The following is a 24,293-nucleotide window of genomic DNA, read 5'->3' as shown; positions in this document are numbered from 1 at the left end:
GCTTCCTATTTATGCACATAATTAAATTAAGACCTCTAATTTATTTTGGCATTATTTTTGCTACCTTGATCTGATTTGGAAAATTTAGTAAACAAAAAAAAAAATCAAGAAAAGTATCCTTTTTTAAAAGCATGCCCCAGTGCAGATGGAAAATTCCACACAGGATCCAGAAAAGCTCTGTGTATGTGTATAAACATGTGTGCGCTTATACATACACGTACACACAACTTGTTGTTTGCTGAAATGACAAAGTTCAAAAGTCCCAGGATTGTGCTGGTGGTGATCCAAATTCATTAATATGGCTTTGCAATCTACACACAAAAACCTGCTGTTCGTGACCCACAGAAAACATTTGTTTTGTTGTAATTCAATTAAAAATTCAGGAAAGTTTAGCTGGCCATTTAGTGCCAGTCTACCGTGCTGCTTGCCAGTCAGACTAGCATACAGATGCTCATAGAAGAGTCAGAATTAAAGGAAAAACCCCAAAGGCCAAACTGTGGGAAATGAGTCTCCTAAGAAGTCAGTAATACCTCAGCTGGTGAATGTCCTTAAGTTGTTCAGGCATCATTTCACAGTTTGAAGCTGACCTGAGCTCAGTACGCAGGCCCAGCAATCTCACAGGCTTTATGAGCCTTACATTTTGCAGCAAGGCACAGCTGCAGCAGGAAGCAGAGCAAGGGCTGTCACCTCCTCAGCCCAGCTTCATCACCAGTCTCACCTGAGTAGCAGGTCAGATATTGCGATTTTCACACCCAGGCTGATGAGGCACCCTACAAACACAGATAGCAGATCAGGCTTTTTAGGGAACTGAGGACACCAGACACCCAATCTGTTGGTTTAAGGATGAGAAAAGTGTTGAACTGAGCAAAGACCTTGCAAGAAGAAAGTAATTTTACACTTATACAGAAGCAAAAATCCAAGCACACAGGACAGTAAATTTTTACCTTTAAAACTACCTAGAAAATCAGGCAAAGGTTTTGTGAACTGTGTCTAAATTTTATCCCAGTCCCATCCTAAGCCAGGAAAAGTTTTGCAAGTGGCACTCATGCAAAGGCAGATAATCAGATTTCACTGGGTGTTTTTGTAGACCTATCCCTAACTCCCCTATATGAAGGGTAAACAATGAAATATTAGGTAAAACTTCCACAGACTAAGAGCAAAAACCAGGCAGATGAGCAAGTCTTGCTTCATTAAATAAACTGGGAATCACCCACAGCAATGCCATGTAAATGCACTCAGTCCTGCCTGACTTCTGAAGCTGTAGAGGATATCTGGGACTGGTTATCATCCCAGTAGAAAAACACCTGGGAATTCCCAAGCTAAAAAGTTACAGATGAACGTTTTCTGAACATTAAAGCAACACATGAAAAATGAGTCTGCTTGTACTACAGATGGACAGAAATTACACCAGAATAAATCAACCTCTATGCACTTTCCTTACACAAAAACACTTACCCATTTGACAAGTGAAGAAAATAGTCTCGAGAGGCTGAATATTTTTAAGATTAAATTACCAGGCTATGTTTTTAAAAATAGTAGCATCCTGCTCTTCCCAGCTCAGTTGAGCATCAATCCAGGTGCTGTTTCGCATGGCAGTATCCAAAGACATTCCTCAGCCTGCCATGCTGACTATCAACAACAACAAATCGAGCAGCACTTCCATGATTTGCCTTTCCTTGTCCTATATTCATCCTTCTAAACATCACTTAGTAGGTAAAGTAAGCTGTGCAGGTAAACAGACAAGAAAAAATACGCTATTGTATGTGTGATGCTTTTACAACTGCTCCTCATTAGCTTCATTTATTTTACAGCATTTTCCAGAGATAGGACAAGCCAGTTAATCTGTTGAATTTTTAATTAATTTGTTAATTTATCAAATTTTTTAAGCAGTCAATAGTCTCTTCTGAAAAAAATGTAGAAAGCACAACCAGAACTCAGTTTTATTTCTTTTTGTTAAGGACAATCTCTCTCATAACTGAAAGACAGAAAAAAGTGTTTCATCCAAAATAATCAGATATAAATAATTTTATCAGGAAGGAAATTATCAACAATAGAATCTCACAGAAAAAAACAAACCCTCTACTTCTTACAAAGACATGGGAAGTTCATTTTTAAGAACACAGCAAAAAGCCATCTTTAATGCATCTCTTTTAACTGATACTTTAGAACAGCTCTCTGCAACACATTTTATCCAGGAAAAATAAGGTAGCTATATGAAAACAACAGCTAGTCAGTTCAAAATCATTAAGCAGAATGTTTTTACCACCTACCATTGACATCAATTTTGATTTTGCACAATGACTCATATCACTTACAGATTCCACTTCAGAAAATTAGAACACCACCATTTCACTTGTCTCCTTCCAACATGAGAACTGTCATGGTTCTATTTTTTTGCCAATACAGACTGATACACCAGTGAAAAGAATGACTAACCCTAAATGTGCATTAATTGATGGCTACTCTTTTAACAGGAACCAATTAAAGCTACTGCATAGGAATAAACTATGTTCATTCAAGATTCTTGTATTAGAGCACTAGTTACATGATGCAACTGTAGTACTTGTATACCATGTGCTATTCCCAGGCAGGTTTCTCCCAGCAGTCTTTTTTGCTTTTTCCAGTGAAATTGTGCCATATGTGCCACAATAATTGCAACACAGTCTCTAAAGTACTTAGAATTATTCTTTTCTTTTAGGGTCAACTTAAAATTTTTCATCTCCCTTTAATGAAAGTAAGGGAATTGTGACAAAGTGTGAGGAATCTGATTAAAAAAATTTGTACTTTTTCTTCCTTTCAAGGAAAAATCCACATAATCTGAGCATCCATCACTGGATGAACTACAAATGCACGTTCTGGTGAATAAATAATTAAAGCATCCAACCTCATATTAACTGCTCTTAGCCTCTTACCTCTGGCTAAATAACCTAGAAAATGGAGTATCTAAATTTTGCATTTGTAGCACTTCAGTAAGCTGTTGGTTGTACCTCTAATGATAGAGTTTGAATAGACACTAGAGGTTTTTCAGTCTTGTACTGAATGCACTAGACTGTCTGTGCTTAGGAGATTTAACTCAACTGCGGACAACTTAGTGGTAGCAATCTGCAGCAGCCAAGTGCCCCAAGAAGCACCCACCCTGAGCTGTCAATTAAAACTTGCTCTCTCTGAAGTCTGAGATCCCTGACTTCAGGATTCCCCAAAGCCAGCACTAGATTGCTAGGATGCTACATAAGGAGGGAGGTATGTATGCTCTGGTATATGAAGCATAATGCAGATATGTGAGCATTACTGAAGAACTAACCCAGGAAGTGCTCCTGGAGCCATGTGCAAAGCAGGTACTCCTGTTTGTTCCCTGCTATTATCAGTCCTGCACCAGGCTCATATAACTTGGCTAACCTAGACAAGCAGCAGCCTGGAAAATCCATCTAAACCATGCCACATGGACCTACCTTCTTCAATCCCACTGCCACGAAAACCCTTGCAGAAAACCCCACGTTTACCCCAATTGCTAGAGATTAAACATACTCTGTGACTTGAAATAAAAGCATGTCTAAATAATTACTTGATAATTTCAGAGATCCTTTAATATGTAAAAGAAGTAACCAAACCCAAGAATCCTCCTTCATAGCCCCAAAAACACACCTAGTGGAAGCTTCTGTCTGCAGTCCTATCAGTCATTTTGTCCTGAGCTGCAGCTCTCAAACTGCACCCATGAACAAACCCCACTACTTCACAAATGAACAGACTCAAGCATAAGGTGGTGCTGAAAACTTGCCAAACGGGGTCTGTCATATGTCCTGTGACTCAATGCACTGTCACAGATTTTATGGTGACCCTAAAGATAGGGCTGTTTCTTTACTAATGAAGAAAAAACCCTATATTAAAGACTGTTTTGAAATTTTTACTTTAAAAGATCCAAAATTTAACAAAAGAAACAAAAAAGTACTTCTGAAAAAAAAACAGTTAAAAGAACTTTTCCAAGCTTGTAAGGGATTATAATTCAGAAAGAATACACTAAAATTGGGACAGAATCATAGAACATCTTGAGTTGGAAGGAATCCATAAGGATCATCATTCCAACTCCCTGCTCCTTGCAGGGGCATAACTGTACATAACTTTACATAACTGTAAAAGATTTCAGTTTCCTTTTAAATAACCTTAACATTTTAATTATGACAGTAAATATGAACAATCAATGTTAAGAAACTGTGCAGAAGAAGCAGACATGAAAGTTATTGCACAATGTATCTGCTGAATCTCCTATGACCCAAGGCTTCAGGTTTCAGTTTTTGGCACTGGATTCCAACAAGTCTTTTGCTTCGTTTATTTTGGTTGCTAAGTAAGGTGATCCACCTGAGAAGAGAAAGGGGAAAGGAATACTGTTTACACATTAGTATTAAGTACCAAACTATCTCACTTGCAGCATCTCTTTATTATTCATTTTTATTATCTCTTTCCTACACAGATCCTTTTGATACAACTGACATTGATAAGAAGTAAACTAATAGATAAGGAAACATGAGAAATGTAAACAAAACTGAAATCACTGTAGAATAACACAGAACAACTTGTCTCAGAGAGAAGACTGAAATCACTTTACATCCTGTGATTTAGATCTGCAGTGGGATGCTACTGCAAATGTATGCAAGGTCAGCTGTCCTGAACATTCATTCAAACCTAAAAGCAATTACTTCTGCCCATACTAAAAACTGAGAGGTAAAATTTTAAAATAACTTTGACAAAGAACTATTGTGCAAGCATCTCCTGTGTGAGATGCCCAGAGCTACCAGCCAGAACTCATCACAATAAAGCTATTTAAACATGGTACACCTCCTAACTCCTAGTGCTGAACACTGCCATTGCTCTACACTCCATCTAACCATCTGATTACAGTTCAGCAGTCTTTTTGTGTCTGGGGTTTTTTTTCAGTCTCCCCTTGAGTGCCAGCCACCTGCCCACAGTCACCAAAAACAACACTGCAAGGTCTATAACAGTAACTTACCACTTACTATAATACACCTATATTTTAATGTGAAAATGTGATTCCAGCAGTACTGTGCACTGCACAGCCTTTTCCAAGGCATTTGTTCAACCTAATTCTTTTCATTCACCATTTCCTTCATTCTATTAATCAGAAAAAACAATGATAGAAAAAACATGCAGAGCTAGTTGTAGACACATACAAATAAAAAGGTGAGGCTTGCTTAAAGACTTCTTTAGGTCATTGCTGCAGGAATCCAAATCAGTGTAATTTCATACTGTAGTATAACAATCAGAAAAAAAAAAGTTCTTTTCCGTGGTTTGGTCTTGTTTGAGTGCTTTAGTTCTAATAAGTAAGCCACACTGGAGGAAAGTGAGGCAGGGCAAGGGATGAGTGATGAATTGACTATTCTAAAAAGATTTTTTTTTTTTCTTTTCTTAAATCAAGTAGCTTTGTAGCAAGGAATAGGATTACTACATTGACTACAGCTTCTTTCACAGAGTAGGTAAGAGGATCAAACAAACAGTAAAGACTAAAACCTGCAATAAACAATGTATTCCAAGTAATTTTTAAATGCACATTGATTTTCTACTTGTCTAGAATACAGCATCTTAAAGTAAATTCAAATCTGTTAGAAGTGTTTTCACTACATTTACATCCTTAAGTGCCATATTAATTTTGTAGCCCTCCAATGAGAGGAAATTCAATCTCATGATTGCCTAAGTGTTTGTTTATAATTAAGGCAAGTCCAAAAGGTTTCTCTCTTCTTTTTTTTTTTTCTGTGAGGAAATGTTCTTTCATAAAAATTTGTAACTGATAACTTAACATACAATGTATCAATATAAAAACACTTTAAAACTGAACTGTAAAGATTAACAAGCAACCATTTCAGTAGTACTCTCTGGGGATGTTTTCATGCAAATTTCTATATATTTTCTTATTTATTTCTAATATTTCTCTCTCCAACAGTTTGGATCTCAGAACACATGTAACTTAAAATCTGCAATTACTGCTCTTTCTTCTATCATCTCCAGGTGGTAAAATATTATTTCAAAATTACATTATACCGTTGAATATTATTTTTAAATGAACATCTGTGCTACCAACAGCCAGAATTGATCTATACACAAGCAAACAAGCCTCTCTGTGGTACCACATGTTCAAGATTACTCCAGGCCCTCACTCTGCAGCTGAAGATATTAAGGTTTTTTTCTACAGCCATGCCAGAAGAGCTTCAGGGGCATGGAGAAGCACAAATCCCTACAACTGGTGCTCCCACTGAGAAAACGCTCGGTGTCTCACTATCACACAGGAGGGCTCACTGCATCCATCCAAACCTACAGTGTGCCCAGCTGCAGGGGCATTAAAACTCTCAGAGTGCAGCATTAAAATCTTTGTTAGGTTCATTAGGATCTTCCTAACAGGAAGCATCTCTTCACATACACTCAATATCCACATGGAGATTCACAATTCTCTTTGGCTCATGTGTCCACATACTGCTACAACAAATGTAGAAGTTCATTATTAATAAAACTTGACCTAATAGGGACTCTGGTGGTTAAGAGACTTTTGACCACTGTAATATATTAGAAACAAAGAAGAGAATTTCCTTTCTAGGTCTGTACAACTTATACATTACAAAAAGAGTAAAAAATGAAGGTTTGAAATCAAACAAGCAGGACAGCTTTTACACTAAAATGAGGGATGAAGAGAGAAAAGCATCAACTAAACACTTCCCATGGCCAGTGGAGACACTTTTCATTTTCTTAAAATGGGGTGCTGGTAGGGAGCCTATAATTCTGTCAAAAAGAAATAAAAACCCTCTGATTTCCCCTTTTGACTTCTGAAATACAGTGCAACTCTTCACCATCTGTTATTTTAAAGCAGAGACAGCAATGAACATATGGGCTTTCTTTCTCAACCAGCTGTAGTGTAGTTAAAGTTATAATAATAGCCTTTCTCTAAGATAAATTTACATTAAAAACCCGGCCAGTAAACCAAGAATGCCCAGCTTTACATTCTTTCCAAGTGAATTCCATAAAGTCTCAAATTCATCAATGATGTACTTAGTAATTGCAAAACATTTCCCCACAGAAAATTACTTTCATGCATGCAACTGGTCCATCACAGTTCAAAACAGGAATTTTATTTTAATGTAAGATTTTTATAGCTTATTTTCCCTTATTTTTCAAGAAGTTTTTGCCAAGTGTGGAAAACTGGTCCCTGAGCTCATAGTCTTAACTGAAGCAGCACAAATACAGAAAACAACTTTAAATAAAAATGAGCAAAACTGGTTCATAAAGCTCAGTTTATCTGAGACGACACACAGAAGCTCAAGTCAATAAACAACAAACATTTGTAGTTGATGTGGTTATTTACACAGTCAGAAAATTTGAAGGATCTCATTTAAGCCTCTTCCTTTCGAGCCCTAGTTAAGAAAAGTAGTAATTATTTACCTTTATCAGGATGATTCAAAATCATGATTTTCCGATGCGCTGTTCTGATTTTGTCCTTGCCAGCAGATGGACTGCAAAAACAAATTGAAGTGCTTACAAGAAATGCCAGAGAACTCAGGCTAAAAATTAACAGCTTATACTGGCTTCAAAAATAATTGAAACTTGAGATTTTCACCATCTTGTGGACAAAACATAAAACTGCATCTCTGAGGAAGCAACAACAACAAAGGCACATAAGGCAAAGAGAATGACATTTTTCAAAAGCCTGTGTATGTGACATATACAAGTATCTTTCAGGTTTTTGTAGAATGTAATAAATCCACTCATTTAAAATAAAAAATGTGAGGGGGGAAAAACAAGATAGCCCCAGCAGTTCTAGGGTATATCTGGTTGGTTATTCTAGCACTAAATGCAGAAAATACAATTTTTCCTCCAAGAAAATAAATATCTTTATGACCAGTGACAAAACAACAAATATTTAATATTATCACATTTTGTTCTACTGTAAATATTTTTATAGCAGCTATAAATATTTTTTCTTTCTACTGGGGCCTGAAAATAATGCCTGTATGTGTTATTTTTTGTAAAGCTGTTCAATGTGTTACATTCAGGGACACATTGATTTACAGGTGCTACCTACATAATATTGTTTACTTCAATGGCATACATAAAATATGTATTTGGCCTAAATTAAATACAAAATATGTACCTTACCAGACAAATAACCACTTATGGATGCAGTATGCCAACACAGTAAAACTCTTGTATGCAAAAGGACAGTTTGAATGGTTCAGTTTTTTATAATTTGTTAGTATGCAGAAATGAATCAGTGTTTTCCACTTCAGGTGACTTCTTAATCAGTGATGATTCAATTAATTAATCTTTCTGTAGCTACAGCTTGAATGCAATGTATCAGCCCAACTAAATTCCTGAGGTAAACAACCTCTCTAATTATTATTCTGTCACAGTGAAATTAGGGTATGTTGCAAAAATAGTTCACAGAACTGCATAAAAAAGAATGCTTCAATTGAACAGAAAGTGACGTAGAAAGTAAGAAACAAACAGAGGGTGAAGGGTCTTGGATTATATAGATACAAAACCAAAATGATTTATCACACAACCATAAATAACAATCATCTATATTTTGATTTGTACAGCTGTTTTTAATACTAAAAAGGAAAGCTGTTATACCACATTTAGAACCTCAGATGGTTCTAAACCATAACTGGGGAAAAGGGGCAATTGAATATTACAGAAGATCACGCAGGTCTGCTCAAAGAAGCAACCGTGGAAAGAGGGGTTTACTTCAAATTTCCTTAGTTTATGAGATATTGTTTATCCCACAGTGGGCTCTAAAGATTCTTTATCACTAGGAGAAAAATATATAATGTTAAAATCACATTTTCCTTGACTCGCAATGTGACTCACACCAACATCATGCTGCCTTCGAACATCACCCAACATGGCCAAGAAGTCTGTCACTATGGTGGGAACAGCTGATACGCTGGAGGGCAGGGCTAAAATTCAGAGGCACCTCCAGAGGCTGCAAGAAGGGGCTGACAGGAACCCTTCACAAAATTCCACAAGGATGGGTGCAGAGCCTGGTACTGGGGATGAAGTCTCCCTTGCAATGCTAGAGGATGGGAAATGCCTGAGTGGGGAGTGGCTCTGCTGAAATGGACCTAGGGCACAACAAGAACAATTCTCCACTGCACTATGTTACCATGCCTTCAACCCAAACAAAAGTTATATTTTTCTGAGCATATTATTGTTTGCTTGTTAGTTTAAGCAGAGTACTAGAATAATTTATAAGCCATTAGAAGTCTTTTACAAAAAAAGTTATGATTTTGGCAAGAGGATTCCACATTCTTGCAACATTCATCTGCTTCATTCAATACTTGCTGAAGTAAAAACATATTGATGCAACACACCTACCTTACACCTAAAATAAGACTTGCTTCTCGCCTACTCATTTTCTGTTCAAATCCTCCCTTATAGTATGATGAAAGAGTCTACAAAGAAGAAAGGGAAAAAAGGCAATAATTAGTTCATGTACAAAGTGCCAGAAACTAAACTGTAGTTATATGACCTCATTCAGAGCATTACATCCATCTATAATTTATTTCAAAGGCATGGAATGACTGGAAACCAGATAATATGAAAGGACTTCTCCTGAGTGATAACACATACAAAAAAACAACTTAAAAAAACCTACCTATGTTTTCACAACCTGTTTTAGGAAACCACTGAGCTGGGGAACATTTGGAAAATAGTGAAATATATAGGGAAATCCTAAGTCTTTACATCCTTCCTTCAAAACCAATGACTGACAACTATTAGAAACAGGACCTGGGGTTAATTTTTTTAAACTCATTGTCATATGAAACTTTATCCACTGTTTTAAGAAGGGAAGAAAAAACAGTGGAAGAAGAACATTAAAAAGGAGATGGAGATGAGAGCAAATCATTACAGCTACTGTCATAGAGAATGGGTTAAAAGTATATTTGTTTACCATAAATCTATTTTAAATTATGAAAAAACCTGTGGAACCATCATTGATGGTTAGCAGTGATCACAATGTGAATGTTTCTGTAAGTCCCAGAGGTAGCAGATGTAGCTCCAAGCCTTGGCAAACTGGCACACAGGAATCACTCAACAAGACTAAAGTCTTTTCCTCAATGCAAAACCTATCAACTGAGGGGAAATAAGCTTCTTTTGTTGCTATCAAAGGGAAGTGTGGCCTGAGAGCTGAGACTATTTTTAAGTATTCCCTTTACCCCCAAGTAAAATGTGCCTGGCCCTTGAAAAAACACTCTTCTCACTAAATAAAGCCATTCACATTCAGTGAAAATTTTGCCTTATGCCTACACAAGCTCTGTTATATAATTTCAAAACCATTATATAGCATTTAAAGGGCTCTATGATATCTGAGAAAAGCCTTTAAGCTTAGGAGAGATACTCACCAAAAAGCATGGTTCAGAAATACTTCACCTATTGCTACCACAATGTCACATGCAACCACAGAAGAGACTTTTTTAGTGTGTTGTTATCACCCAAAACGAATTTTATTTTCCTTCTCCCACCCCCAACCATGAACAAAGTAACCATTACTGTAACACGACAGGTATCAAAGCTGAAGCAACTGTGGACATGCCATGCCAACAATGAGAATCTGTGGAGGAGCCACTTTTTTAACTACAGGGTAATACAAACTAGGTCTGGAAAAGTGCACATGGACCTGACAGGGTAGAGGGTGCAACACTAAGGGAACACACAGCGTTTCTCTGGTTCTCTGAAGGCAAATGATGTCAATAACTTAATGGCCAACAGGTAACACCCTTGAAGAGCAGAACTGCACAGAAATTTGCAACAATGCCAACAATTACTACAAGCGAAAGAGAAAAGCGAACTTTAATGCTCTCTGAACGTTTTTCCAGAAACATTTGCTCCCAAAGCTCTAGGTGCAGGTGGTTTCCTGAATTCTTCTCTGCCCTTCAACTCTGACATAGAACTCTAATGCAGGAGAACACTAGCTTGCTATTAATGTAGAGAAGAGCAGCATTTGAATTTAACACAGCTTGTCTCTGTTCTTGGTATATTTCATCTAAAACACTATTTAAAATGAGAGACTAGGGAGGGATGGCTGCAAGCTTACATTCAGAAATATTTTTTCATGTTTTTAAAGCCTACTTCCTTGACACTGTTCTAACCTAAGGAAGCCTCAGTTCACCTCCAAAAGGAATGAAAAAATAAATTCTGTACCCTCTGTCTTTTCACACACAAACAGTTTGCTGAACAAAAAAAGATTTTCTTCTCATAAGTGAAGGATGTAGAAACAATAATCAATTCTTAAATTAAGATCTCCATCCTAAGCAGAATTTAAAGCAAAAGGAAATTACACATAAAAGCATTTTTCCCGTTGGTTAGAAAAAAGAGGAAAAAATACTGAGACTTCATTTTAGGCAACACATAGGCAAATTTCTAGTTCCCTAATGAAAGAATTTTTGCATGCTACTCAAACTAAAACATTTTTTTCCTAGTTGCAAATTCTAAGTAATGGCTGGAAAGATATTTTTCTGTTATGAGAATTCCTTGATGAGCAGGCAGCTCCAGACACTTGATTATTTATTAGCTCCAGCAATTGCAAAGAAAATTTCGTACTGGAAAAATCATTGAAATGAGCTCTTCATTCCTTTGTACTATTTGGGGGAAGGGGAGGAGGTATCATTTAATTTACTTAATTTCCTTGCACATTATTACTGTTTAGCAATTTATGTAAGTCCTCCTTTCTGAACAAATGCTATTAATAGGTTTGGGGCACAGGGAGGGACAGAAAATGGCTGCACTTGCTTTGTAAACATCTATTCAGTCTTGCAAATCTTCACAAAAGCAACCAGAAAAGAAAATCCAATGCACAGGGACCATGACATCTTCAAGATACTTTTTTTTTTCATAGCACATAATCACAAGCATAATCACTGTTTCTATGCCAGATAAGAGAGTGAAAACACCAAAACTGAGACCATACATTACATTACATGGAGTAGTGATTTTTTCTGAAAACTGTATGTTACTGTTCCAGGACCAACACAGTCCTCCACCAGAAAGGGAACAAACACCAGAGGAAAAAAACCAAACACAAAACACAAACTACAACCACAAACTACTAGAAGCTGTGATATAACATACAATTTTGCTAATATCAACTTTAACTTCCTTAACTTCAGTTAGGAAAGAAATCTTATAAAATGGACTGCATTGTTCTCTAGAAGCTTTATTTTCAATTAAGGACAAGAGAGACAGTTGCTACCCTTACCTCTCAATTCAGAACTCCATGAGTCTGAGCAGAATCAGATCCAATAAAGGAAATACAGTGAGAAAACCTAATGATGTGCTACAGAAGACATCATTTTCTTATGGAACACAGAGTTTCATGATTGTGGGATTTAAGTATTTTGATAATTTATTTGGCCTAGAATTTCTGCATCTGTCTTCAATATCTTCTAACTGTCATTCAATCCTCAATATCATTGATTCCACAAAGAAAGGTAATGAATGCTACCTAAATACTTGCTTCTTTATTTCACACTTTAAGGAAATATTAATAGTACAACTAATGGCACTAATTCTGAGGAAGAAAAGCCAATTGACTACTTAGAGCTAAGCAACTTCTACAGGCAACACTCTTCATACTACACACAGAAACAAAACACTGTCACTGAGACCACTGACAAAACTACAGACAAACTAAAAAAACATTTCTGTGGGAGCAAGCATTATGACTTGCCATAGAGTGGAAATACAATGTTTCCTCTAGTGTCTTTCTCCACTGAAAGAAAGATGGTAGAAAACTTCAAGACTAAATGACAGAAGCATTTACAAATACATATTCTTAAATATAAAGTGACTGTCTTGTATGAGATGTAAAAATTCAAAATAAAGCTTTTACTTGCCTCTGCTTACTATTTCTGACTAAAACATGAGTACAGTTGTCGACTGTACATGTTACTTATTTACGTAAGTAAATAGGAAGTGTAAAATCCTCAAGGTACAGCAAGTAGCATTTTAAATGATCACTTCAAAATTGCTCAGCTTGACCTTTCCCAAATCATTTATTAGTGAGCAGACAGAAAGAATAAACTGTATCTGTATTACCTTGTGTGATTGGGAGAGATCAACATCAACTCTGATTTCTAGTGCAAACAGAGCAGGGGACACATTGTAAATGGAGGAGGAAGAGTGGGGGTTTACAGAGGGAGGCAGCTAGCTTTTCAACAGTCAGCTGTTCACAGACTTTCAAGGAAAAGAAGGCCATGAGGGACAAGGTTTTATTCTAGAAAGCTAGAATAAGTGCTGAAATTATAGGGACCAAGTTAGGCACCTTCACCATAGAAACCCAGCAAAGCAATGCTGAGCCCAGACACTGAAGGTCAAGAGATTTTATTTTTTTCAGGAAGCACGGGTAGAAGTACCAACTTCTTGGTAACCTTTGTCAGTACAGTATAAAGGGCAATATGCTGTCAAGAAACGTGATGAAAGTGCTAATTCACAAATTAAATGCAGCGGCTTCATATTCCCAAAGTCAAGTGAAACTACTAAAATAAGCACTTTGGAGAATAAGCACTTATATAGGATTTTTGCATTTAATATTTTCTCTACTGTTTTAAAGAAAATAATCCATTGTTAAGGGGAGAAGAAAAAAAAATTAAAATATAAACGGAGGAAGTAGTAGCTGTACAGTAGTAAAAATCAAATAATCTTGGCCAAGAATTATACAAGGATCTTCAATTTGGACCATGGTTGTAGAAGAAAAATATTATCACTATCCTCTCACAAATATAAAACCAGAAAATACACACAGTAAATGGCAAACAGGAAGCCAGTTTTTACTGTCTCCAGTACTTAAGTACATCTTACACTGAAAACTTGTACTTTCAAGTACAGAAATAGAACAGCAGAAGAGATACCCTACTGGAAATCAACACACAATTCTGGGCAGAAAGGCAGGATGTGAAAGCAGACAGAGGATACTGCTCCAGGGACTAAGAACACTTAGAATGCAGAAGCTCCTGGTTTGCTCTTTATGGCTGTTCATGAATTCTGCAGGACTCAAAGTCACTGAGGTAAAAATGAGATAGGTCTGCAATGAGCTTGGCTCAGTCAGTATTGAGGGGTGCAGTTTCCTAGGAACAGACACCTCTCCATGCAGTAGCATGTCACATTTGAATGTGTTAAAAAGAGTCACTGCATGCTTTCTTATGTGAATGTATCTGAATTTAGATTCTCTAGCCTGTATCTACAAATGGATAGAAAAAGAATGGCTGGAGTAAAACAGTTAGGGAGGGAGGGAGGGTGAAGACTGAAGCACTCCATACTCTGAAGCCACATGTACTGCCAGCTACATCTAGCAAGTCTGCAAGTCAGCCTGTATCTGTATCATGTGAAAGCAATTTAATTCACAGTACCTAAAGTCCCCTCTGTTGTTTTGGCAGGCAATATGGGAATATCTCAAAAATTTTTTTTGAAATGGGAAAAAAAAATTGACAGTGGTCTCAGAACAGCAATGCAATAAGAGCGACAGAGAGCAAAAAAAGTTTTCTAGGAGCACTGTTTCTGGCTGAAACACATGGCAAGCAAACACACAGCCCCAAGAGGACAGTTGAATCTCCTCCCCAGGAAGCTTGCCTTGACCAAGCTTGCACCTTCAGCACAGGAACACCAAGTACAGATGGCAAATGAATTTGGACCTCAGTGTCTGTCTAGACAGGCTCTGTGTTGCAACTGGCCTAACATTAGTAGGTACAATACTAATATCATGTTTTTTAAAAACCTACCTTTAGAATATTTTTCAGGAAATAATAACCTGCAACAACTACTCTCTGAACATGCTCACCCATCAGCATCATGAAGGGAATAGCATTCTTTTGCTGTGGGTAAGTGTACACAGACTATGAACTCTGAAGGAACATTCTGCTACAAGCAGACATCTAGCTCATTGGGAATTACTTCAATCAAACAGGAATAGAAGACATGTATTTATTTACCCGAGGAAAACATAGCCACTGAAGCAGTAAGTAAATGCTCTCAAATATTCCCTGCATATGCATCCCACAAAACACTCTACTTCTTGATTTTTTACCTCATTATTGTATTTTTTAACCAGCAGGAAAAAAACAAAGAACAAAAACCTGGTTAAAAGTTCAAATTAGCTGGGGAAGAAGAAAAAGACAACTCCCATGTAAACCAGCACACAAGCTCTCCTATCTCCATGGCAACCCATCCTAGAAGTTCATCAATTTGCCTTCTTGATTTTTAACACTGTATCTAAAAGACTAAATTCTTTCACTTTTAGCTGCTGGAAATGAAACTGCGTGTCATCACTTTGCAATAGTTAGGAATTAGTGACTTGCTCACCACGTACTTGAACAATTTATCTTTACACTTACTAGTAAAGGGTTCCAAAACAAGGAACATCAGTAGAAAAAACTGCAACTGTTTATCAAACTCATAAACATCTTTTGATACAGCTTCATCCATAGGGATTTAAAATAGAGAAGACAATGTGCCAGAACTTACACAGCAGAGAGCAGCCCTAGCCTGGGAAAAAAATATCTACCTGGCACTTTACTGTATTTAACATAAAATATCTCCTTTCTGAATACTTGAAATACAAAATCATAAATTTAGCATAAAGTAGTATCCAAACTTACAGAAGTTGAAATCCTCTTTGCTGCTTCTGTAATTGCCTGCTCCAATGGTTTCCAAACATGGAAAGCATAACGACCTAAAAAAAGATGGAGGTAAATGAAATATTCACTAAAATGCAAAAAAAACACCCCACAAACAAGCTCCAACTTATGTTCATCAGTTTACAGCAGAAAGAATTTTATTTTTAAAAAAACCCAAACTATTGGGAGAGGGAGAAGACTTTTAGTACACTGCATCTAAAAACCTAGTCATGGACTGCAAAGACCCATTGTGTTTACGCACTATTTAACTCACTAAATAAATAGATTTAAATACATTTCAATATGATAAATGAAGATACCTGACTTGTGAACTTTAAGAAAAAGGGTGGTTTGAAACATTAGCTTTGGGTATACATTATTTATCAAATACTCTTCAAAGGTTATGTCTTCAAAAAAAGAAATCCATGTACTACACATTTCTTGCTGTGATGCTGTATGCTTAATTACACACCTTGTAAATACTGAATTTTTAATTTCATTAGAAAAAGATGATCTTCTGGGATTCAGAGCCATTCAATTCCCCACTAGCACTGAGTGTCTATAGCCAGGAAAGACTAGAGGGATTCCTGTAAGGCTGTGTTCCCAGAGAACAAAGCAGATCTATCAACACCAGAATCAAGAATTATGCCATGTTACTAGAGGGTTTTCCATGTAAATCCCCTCTCCCCACTTACTGTTTTAACTATTCTTTAGCAATGTAACTTAATATTACACACAATGGAAAAACTATTTATAAATTTGGCTCTGCTTCATTCAAATAGCATCTTGCATTCATTCTTACAACACATATCATATCTGTAAGTTTTAGCGATCTAAGCCCGTGCCTATGGTAACACAGAAGTCAAAACCACATTGGACTATCTCTGTTGAAATGTTGCGATGTACCATTACCTCACTGTCTTCTTAATGCTTTCTGCTAACCATTATTTAATGTTAAACTCATACCCTGTCTTCATACTAGAACACATTTTTCAGAATAACAAACAGTCCAGATGCAAAGAGTTCATGTAATAAAAAATGTAGTATGGAAACAGTTAGTATGATAAATCACTAGTCACTAAAACCTTTTATTTTCCTCTATTTCAATTTGTTGAGCATCACCTTATCATCACAGCATCTTGTTGCACTCTTCCATACTAAAGGGCCTCTACACTGCAATATGTTATTAAGTAAATAAACTTTTCACCTTTCGTTTTGCAGACAAAAAGCAGATGGAGCATTTTAGCTGCTGTCCATGAAATTACATTATCCAGCTTTCTCCACCTTTTTCAAAAAGAGTTTTGGAATTTATTACTTTGAAGGTGAACACAATTCTTATGACTTCTATAGGTAGATACAATTTTTCATAGTTCTCTTGAGCAACCTTTCCACTTTCCACTATTTATATTTATAAAAACTTCATTAACCCTTTTGGAAACCACAGCTCACAAAAGTGAGAGTTCTGCGGGTAATTTACCTTACCTGCAAATGCAACAGTTGCAACACCAAGTCCGAGTGCTATCATAGTCCTGGCCTAAAGCAGAAAAACAGGAATCAGAATAACATGTGAATTCTCATTTGATATATACACACCTTTTACTTTAACAAGGAGCATTTCTGATGTCTAATGTGGACATTTCATTTATAAGCTATGAAAGCGACGAAAGTAAGTTCTGTATTCCACAGGCTATTGGATTTTATAGTTCAGTCCCATTGACTTCCACCATTGTATCAGGTTTAACTTGAACTACCCACGAGCAAATCAGTGAACACACACTGAAATCAGCTCACAGTATGCACTGATAAAAACGCAAGGCATAAAACTATACAGCATTACTTGAAATTACCTGTGCAGTCTAGCTCTACATAACAAAGTACCAGTTTACTACAAAAACATGAAGAACTAACTCCCATATCAGATGTATGTATTTTCCTAAACAGTGATTGAAAAAGTCAGGCACTTCAAGAAGGGTAAGAAGTATTTCTGTGTTGATCAAGAAGCTGAAGAAAGATATGAAGTAAACCTTGAAGAAAGGACTGCCTTCTCACATGTTTGCAGAATTCAGGAAGGGTAACAACCTCTCCCCTTCTGAAAATCCTCCATGCAATCTTTGAAACAAAGGAAATAGTCATCTGTGGTATCACCTGTCTTATACGACAGTTCAATAATGCCTTGAATTTCCCCCTGGGAAACCTGAGAAATCAGATTAGGTTTATCTTGAATTCAAAACATAATGACAGTGAAAATGCTTTCATCACCAGACTGTCTCTTCTATATATGACTTACTTCCACAACTATCCCATAACTGGTTTATACGTTTTGTACCTTCAATGTGAATGCCCTAGTAACTGGATCTGGAACCCAGGTGCCTTTACCACTAAGATTTCTGGGGCTAAAATACTTTCTTTTCAATTGTACCCAATCTCATTTCTAGACTGTGGGAGCAGGGGAAGAGTTCAGAAATACTATTTTCAAAGCCTTCCTAGAGCTGGCTTAGTAGGACTTAGATCATGGGTTGGCAACTTGCCCAGAAAGAGGCAGCTGTACAAGATGCAGGAGCTGCCCTCACGCCCAGTGGCTCCTACAGCTTTGGCTCTGAAGGCGAGTGGCTGTGACTGCTGCCTGTAGCACTGAGCTCAGGACAAAAGTCCCAGCCTCCTCTGAGGTCACTGGCAGAAGCAGCTGTATTCCTCTGGATCTAGCATCTGGATGCTGCAGATTTTAACTAAACACCTACCTCCCACCACCTACCTGAGGGGGAATTTTTGCCTTAGATATTTGCCTATATATTGCATTTTTGTAATTTAACTCTTCCATTTCAGTGTGGTCTTCAGTCTCAATAGTAGCATTCATTTTAAATGTAAAAATAATATAGTAGCTTTATGTCTGTTGTTCCTTTCAGTTCCACAAAATTTCCTCTCATCTTTTCCCCATGAAAATGTTTAAGGATGTTATCTTAAATGGTAGATGGTGTAAAATTGTGAAGCATACAGTTCATCTTCTCACTATACTAAAACTCTTTTCACTTCTTCTCACAAATCAGTTTTCCCAGGCTCTCAATATTCAAACATTCAAAAAAAATTCCTCCACTTAGACACAAACCACAAACAGCCACCTTTCTAGAAATATCCTAACCCTATAGGAATTCTATATTATTCTGTCTTGTGGTTAGTGACCATGGATTAATATTCAAGAGTTTCCTTGACTTACTCAGACTGACAGCAAGAATCTTTTACTAAGTGGTTACAGTCAATTAAGAGCTCAACAATGTGTGAAATAGATCACGCTGGCAAAAAAAAATTTATTAGCCTTTGATTGTCCAAATTAAGTTATACTTGCTTTGCCACCAAAAAGGTGGTTTAAGTCAGCAGTTTACAAGACATGCAGGTTCCAACAAGGCATTAGCAGCAGACACCTCATCACAGGCAAGACCAAGCACAGAGACCAGACTATTAACACCAGGATTCTGTCAGTTCAGTGCAGAAGTAGCTGAAGTGATTTTGCACAGTAATCTGGGAGAACAATGCAGAGACCCCTGAGGGCCTTTCACAGAGTCAGCCATGTCCACTGGAATGCATTAGTCCAACCTCAGTGGAAAGCACCAGCAGTCAGTGGAAAGCTACTGATGCCCGGAGTACAGCAGGTAAAAACAAACCATAGCAGCCAGCCCTTGAATAGGAGCAGGATGCAGGATCAAGGGGAAATAAAGACAAGACAGAAAACTTGGTAAAACCAATAAAAAGCTCAAGCCAGAGAGGAACAAAAGACTGTCCGCACATTTAAGTGAGGTACAGGCATCAGAAAATCTGAGAAATACTGGTTTATGGTAACTCACCTTATTTACATTATGAGCACGTTAGAGAAGAGTCACTTGCCACATATTAGCAAAGAAGTGATAACTTGAGGCACCAAAGCATCTTGAATGTTATGGTGTGAATGTATCCTAACTATACACATGTGACAAAGACGGAATTTGGATCAGTGTGAGATTGCAAGTTTGGCCTTTTTCTTGACACAGACTATCATAAAAGCAGTGGCAACTTCAAGTACTAACAAGTAAATTCTTCAAGTCCGACTGGACTCAGTTTCCTTTTCTGTGCTCTCTCAACTCAGTTGAATATTTAAAAGAATCAGTCAAGGTCAGCCTGGTGCTTTGAAATGTAAAGTCCAAAGCTTTAATTAAATGCACTCCTTTCACGTCAATATTAAATGAAAGCAACTCGCTCTCTCTGTGGAAGGCAGCAGTTCATTTACAGCATGCTAATACAACTACCACCATGACCATTTTTGTCTCCTATTGCTTGAAATTGCATTTCATAAGGGATAAATAAATAAATACATACACACTGACTTTCAATTATGACAGAATTGACCTTCTCCCCCCTCCAAAAATGCTGTTAAGAAACTTCCAAGATGTGGATTTTAAATGAAATCATTATGTTACAATCCAAGAGGGAAAAATAAAGAAATAAAATATTAAAAACTAACATCTGTCCTTTTCTTTATTCAATGAATCAGCTCCCAAAGGTTAGTCATCAACCCCATGCTATTCTGCTGATCTCAGTATTTTAAATTTACTATGTAATTCAGTCTTCAGTAACAAACCCTGCTAAAGGAAGCTAATGAAAAAGTTATGCTAAATCTGTAAAACCTGAATTTTCTTAATCTTTTTCAGAAGTCACTATAAGAAAGCACAAGCATTAGAAAGGCAACTGCCAAGACCTGATTTACCTAAGTGTTTGGCAAACAAAAGACCATAAAGCATATTAAGTAACACACAGTATGTTAGAAAACAGAGAATTTCTGCCTATTCCTTTAATATTTAATTCTCCAGTAGCCTTAACTTTTTAGCAGAAGAAGGGGAGGATGAGATATTATTTTTGCAAATCCCCAATCCAGGCGCCCTTCTAACTTAAAAATACTCAAAAAATAAAATTACATATGGAGTTCTTAGCATTAGAGCTTCTTCTTCTTCTGTGAAGTAGAAAAAAGTTAAATTTATAAACAAAAGGAGAATTTCAAATGCATCATTTTAAAACTTCAGCACAACACTCTTAATCTGACAATGGGCTGCAAATGTTAATGCTTTCCAAATATTAAAACCTATCTGCCTGCATATGATTTGGATTTTATACTGGTTCTTCTACTACAACTAGTGGAACACCCTCAGTCAAATGAAAAATATTTTGCTCTCCTCACTACTAAGTTTCACACACACAGCAGGAGTCCTACAGTCTTTTGCCTCAGAAACCTACAGTGAGAAGAACAGAATAAAAAGCACAGAGAAAATAATAATTTGTTTTCATGGGCTGAATGGCATTTTGCAATTAATCCATGCTTAATCGTGGACCAGCAAAATAGGAAGTAGGTACCTACATTCAACTAAATACACACAAGTATAAATTGCTTAACTAAACATTTTCAAGGTTTGGTTTGTTAGCTCTGGGTTTTTTTAGTTCTATACAGTGCTAAGAAGTAGGATACAAAAGTATATTAACTAAGTGTACAAAAATATTTCTGAAAATAGATATTCCCTTAAATAAAAATTCTTGACTGGAAATATAAATGATTGTTGGGTATGGAAGATAGAATAAGGCTTCTATTCCTCAGAAGAGTAGCTACGGTTTATAGGAATACCGCTCTAGAGCAAACCACCTTCGTAACACTATATGGAGGCAGAACCATTGTGAAGTGGGATTATATTATAAACTCTATGCAACCAATTTTATTTCATAATCTAGTATTCTCCCTCTAGTCTTAACCCTCCTATGAAATTTAATTTGTTTTCCACAGTGAATTGAAAATAATTTCAGCTAGATGCTGTTCTCCATACTGACACAATTCTCATGTCATTTTGTGTCCTTTAACTTCCAGCAACCTTTTTGGTTTGTATATAAAGCTACAACTACAATTCTGGATGGTTTTTCAGAGGAAATGGAACCAGAGCAAGATTCACTAATAGAACAATTACCATAAGGTATTCCAATCAATCTTCTTGAGTATGCACTAATTAACAAAGGCTCCTGTGGGTGATCTTTCAGCAGAGACCCCTCATGCTTCCACTGCTGCTCTTCCATTGCTCCAAATGCTTTTGTAAAACAACTACAAGAGTAAATGTGACCATGATCAAGTGACTTTCAGCTAATACCCTGGACTAAGGAATAAATTCCAACAGAAAACTGTAGACATCCAGATTTCAGTCCTGTAAAGACCCACCTCAGTCTCCAGACCTCTCAGTAAGAACATGACAATACACACAACAACAAAGCAAGCCATGCTAACTCCAAGTGCAATTTTTATCTCTCATGGGTAAGAAGGCCCAAAGACTGAACAAAATTCGAGAAATTCCCTGCCAGCATTCCACAGGGAGAATGGCCATGACAATAATGAGTTTCAGAGCCAGCTTCTTAAGATTACACACTTGCTGTTAAATACACAGGAAGATTCTTCTCTGGAAAAAAAAAAAAAGTCCTAGACTGTAGTAACAATGAATAAATAACTGAGAGAACTGTGATTTTTCAAACTGTGTTTTAAAAAAGTAGAAATATTGTAGAGACAACTTCACACACACAATTAGGTTAGGCAAGTAAGACTTTTAAGCCATTTAAAAAATGTGAAAACTTCACCATCTGGGGCTTTAAGCCATGTGCTTTTCCCAATACTTATTTCCAATGGGAGCTCGCTGTTCCCTGAACTAGTTGAAGTGACAGGAATGAAGAAGTGGGATAAAATCCCAGCAACCTTTCCTCTAGAGCACGATAGAGCACAGGCAACTTTGCTGACACTCTGCCTCCACCCAGCCTTTCCCACAGTATGAAGTACCAGATGAGAATTACTTTTCTGAAACAGAGCTCTACAAAACCTTCAACACTCAAACCTGCCTGTGGTAATAACATTTGCACAGTGGGTGAAAACACATCAGGTATCACCTTTTCATGGCAGGGAACAAAATTTTTGGCCTCATTTGTGAGTGCTGGGGCTGAAGTGTTCCCATGTACCCTGCTGTGGAATCCCAGCAGATAAGGGACTAATGTGTATGTTCCAAACACACACTGGCTGTGGAGCCAACCAAGGGCTCTCGGTGGTGACAGACAAGAACTGCTAGGAATAACTAAGGATTATTGCCCATGGGGAAGAACAAAATGTGGCTGGAGAAGGGGGCCATGCAGAGGCAGGGCAGCTCTTTTCCCTGCTCCAGCTCCTGGAGGTAAACACAGCACGGTACAGTGCAAGGCCAAGCACTGGGCATGGACTGTAGGGGGGGAGATCAAGACCACCAAGACGCCCCCAAGCCCTCCAGCCTGTTTCCAGAAATGTGCAGAAAAAGAGAAACCTGTCTTCTTGGCAGGGAAAACCTATCCATAGAAAAGTATTCCCAGGCACCCCCAGGACATTTCATCAGTTGGACTGAGGCTGGAACCAGGACTGGTGATCTCCTTTACTCTCTCACTTTTCCTCTCTTTCTTCTTCTCTTTCTAGTCTTCTTTAATTCACATCTTCTTTTCTGTTTTCACCCTACCCCTGTATCCAAAACCCGCTGCCGTGTGCTTACAGGCCAGAGCCAACATTTCCACACCGACCATGTAACACTCTAATAAAACTTTCCGATTGAGGACCTTCTGCCTTCCGTCGTTCCCCGGGACCACGAGCACTCACGGACCCCCGGGTGTGCCCTCCCCTCAGGGCTGGGAGGCCATGCCCGCTGCCCACGCCACAGCTGCACCCGCGGCACCGGCCCAGGCCCCTCTGCCCCAGACCCCTGCCCGGCCCGAGTGGAGCGCAGAACGCCTGTCCCGCAGCCCCGCCCCCGCCCCGCTCACACACGTCACCCTTCACACATATGAAGGCCGGGGCTGCGGACGGGGCAGTAGCGGCCTCACGGACCGAGGGTGGGGGTCCCGCCGTGCGCTCACCAGTCCCCGGTCCAGCTCGGCTTGGCCCTTGCCGGCGCCCGTAGGGACCCGGGCGTACTCGGCGTAGCGCAGGCCCTCGGCACCCTCCATGATGGCGCGAGGAGGAGCGAACACTACGGGTCGGCCGGAGGGACAAACAGCGCGGCAGGACGGAGCGCGAAACCCCTCCTCCCGCGCGGCCAAGACAGGCGCGCCGCAGCCCGGGGGAAGCGGGAAACGGAGTGATATGGGATAATCAATGTGGGCATCAGGGATAATCAGCGCATTAACAAATGGGATCAGGAGCGGCAAAAACATTCAGGCCACACGGAAATTATTCGTGCCCATCTTCAGAATACAGGATTTTAGAAAGAGGGGTCGGGGGGGATATATGTAAAGGAAAGTATAAAGCGTAATTAATCTGAGAAAAACCCCGCTAAAATGCGTTTTAAAATCTACATGCTTGCTTGCACCTCAGTTGATGTCTGTGTATGTTTCACTGTGTTTATACTTCGATTCCCTGCAAATGCTGCCACTTTGGATCATAGCTCACCCTTCTGGAAGCGCTCCTCATCTGATGCCTCCCTGTGCACCGCCTTTCGTCCCACATCATAATCAGTAAAATGCTCAGCCCTGTGTCCGTACAACATGAAGCGGCTCTTCCCTTGTGCTGCTTTTCCTTCCCTCCTGCCTGGTAGCGCTGGCGATGGAATGGGATCACCTGCGGGTTGCTAA

General features: G+C 38.2%; 1 protein-coding gene across 2 annotated transcripts; it reads right to left on the bottom strand.

The window, feature by feature from the left end:
* Positions 1–1,915: 1,915 nt before the first annotated feature.
* On the bottom strand, positions 1,916–23,732 carry DNAJC15 (DnaJ heat shock protein family (Hsp40) member C15). 2 transcript variants are annotated; one of them, XM_054627924.2, is made up of 6 exons: positions 23,580–23,732; positions 17,148–17,199; positions 15,648–15,721; positions 9,373–9,449; positions 7,438–7,508; positions 1,916–4,353 (listed from the first exon to the last, which is right to left on the bottom strand). In XM_054627924.2, exons 1-6 carry the CDS (start codon positions 23,667–23,669, stop codon positions 4,283–4,285), a joined length of 435 nt encoding a protein of 144 aa, XP_054483899.2. In that variant the 5' UTR covers positions 23,670–23,732; the 3' UTR covers positions 1,916–4,282. The 2 variants fall into 2 exon arrangements, with proteins under 2 accessions (XP_054483899.2, XP_077029782.1); XM_077173667.1 differs by having other exon boundaries at positions 23,551–23,677.
* Between the last annotated feature and the right edge of the window lie 561 nt (positions 23,733–24,293).

This window comes from Agelaius phoeniceus, chromosome 2, assembly GCF_051311805.1.
Source record: "Agelaius phoeniceus isolate bAgePho1 chromosome 2, bAgePho1.hap1, whole genome shotgun sequence".
Taxonomy (NCBI): Eukaryota; Metazoa; Chordata; class Aves; order Passeriformes; family Icteridae; genus Agelaius; species Agelaius phoeniceus.
Note: the sequence above shows the minus strand (reverse complement) of the source record. Positions and strands in the feature narration are given on the sequence as shown.

Coding starts and splice junctions, on each gene's coding strand:
- DNAJC15 (XM_054627924.2), bottom strand. CDS start 23,669: ATGGAGGGTGCCGAGGGCCTGCGCTACGCCGAGTACGCCCGGGTCCCT. Junction 17,200..23,579: donor CCGAGCTGGACCGGGGACTG/GTGAGCGCACGG, acceptor TTTCTGCTTTAG/GCCAGGACTATGATAGCACT. Junction 4,354..7,437: donor TTTGAATCATCCTGATAAAG/GTAAATAATTAC, acceptor TTCTCTTCTCAG/GTGGATCACCTTACTTAGCA.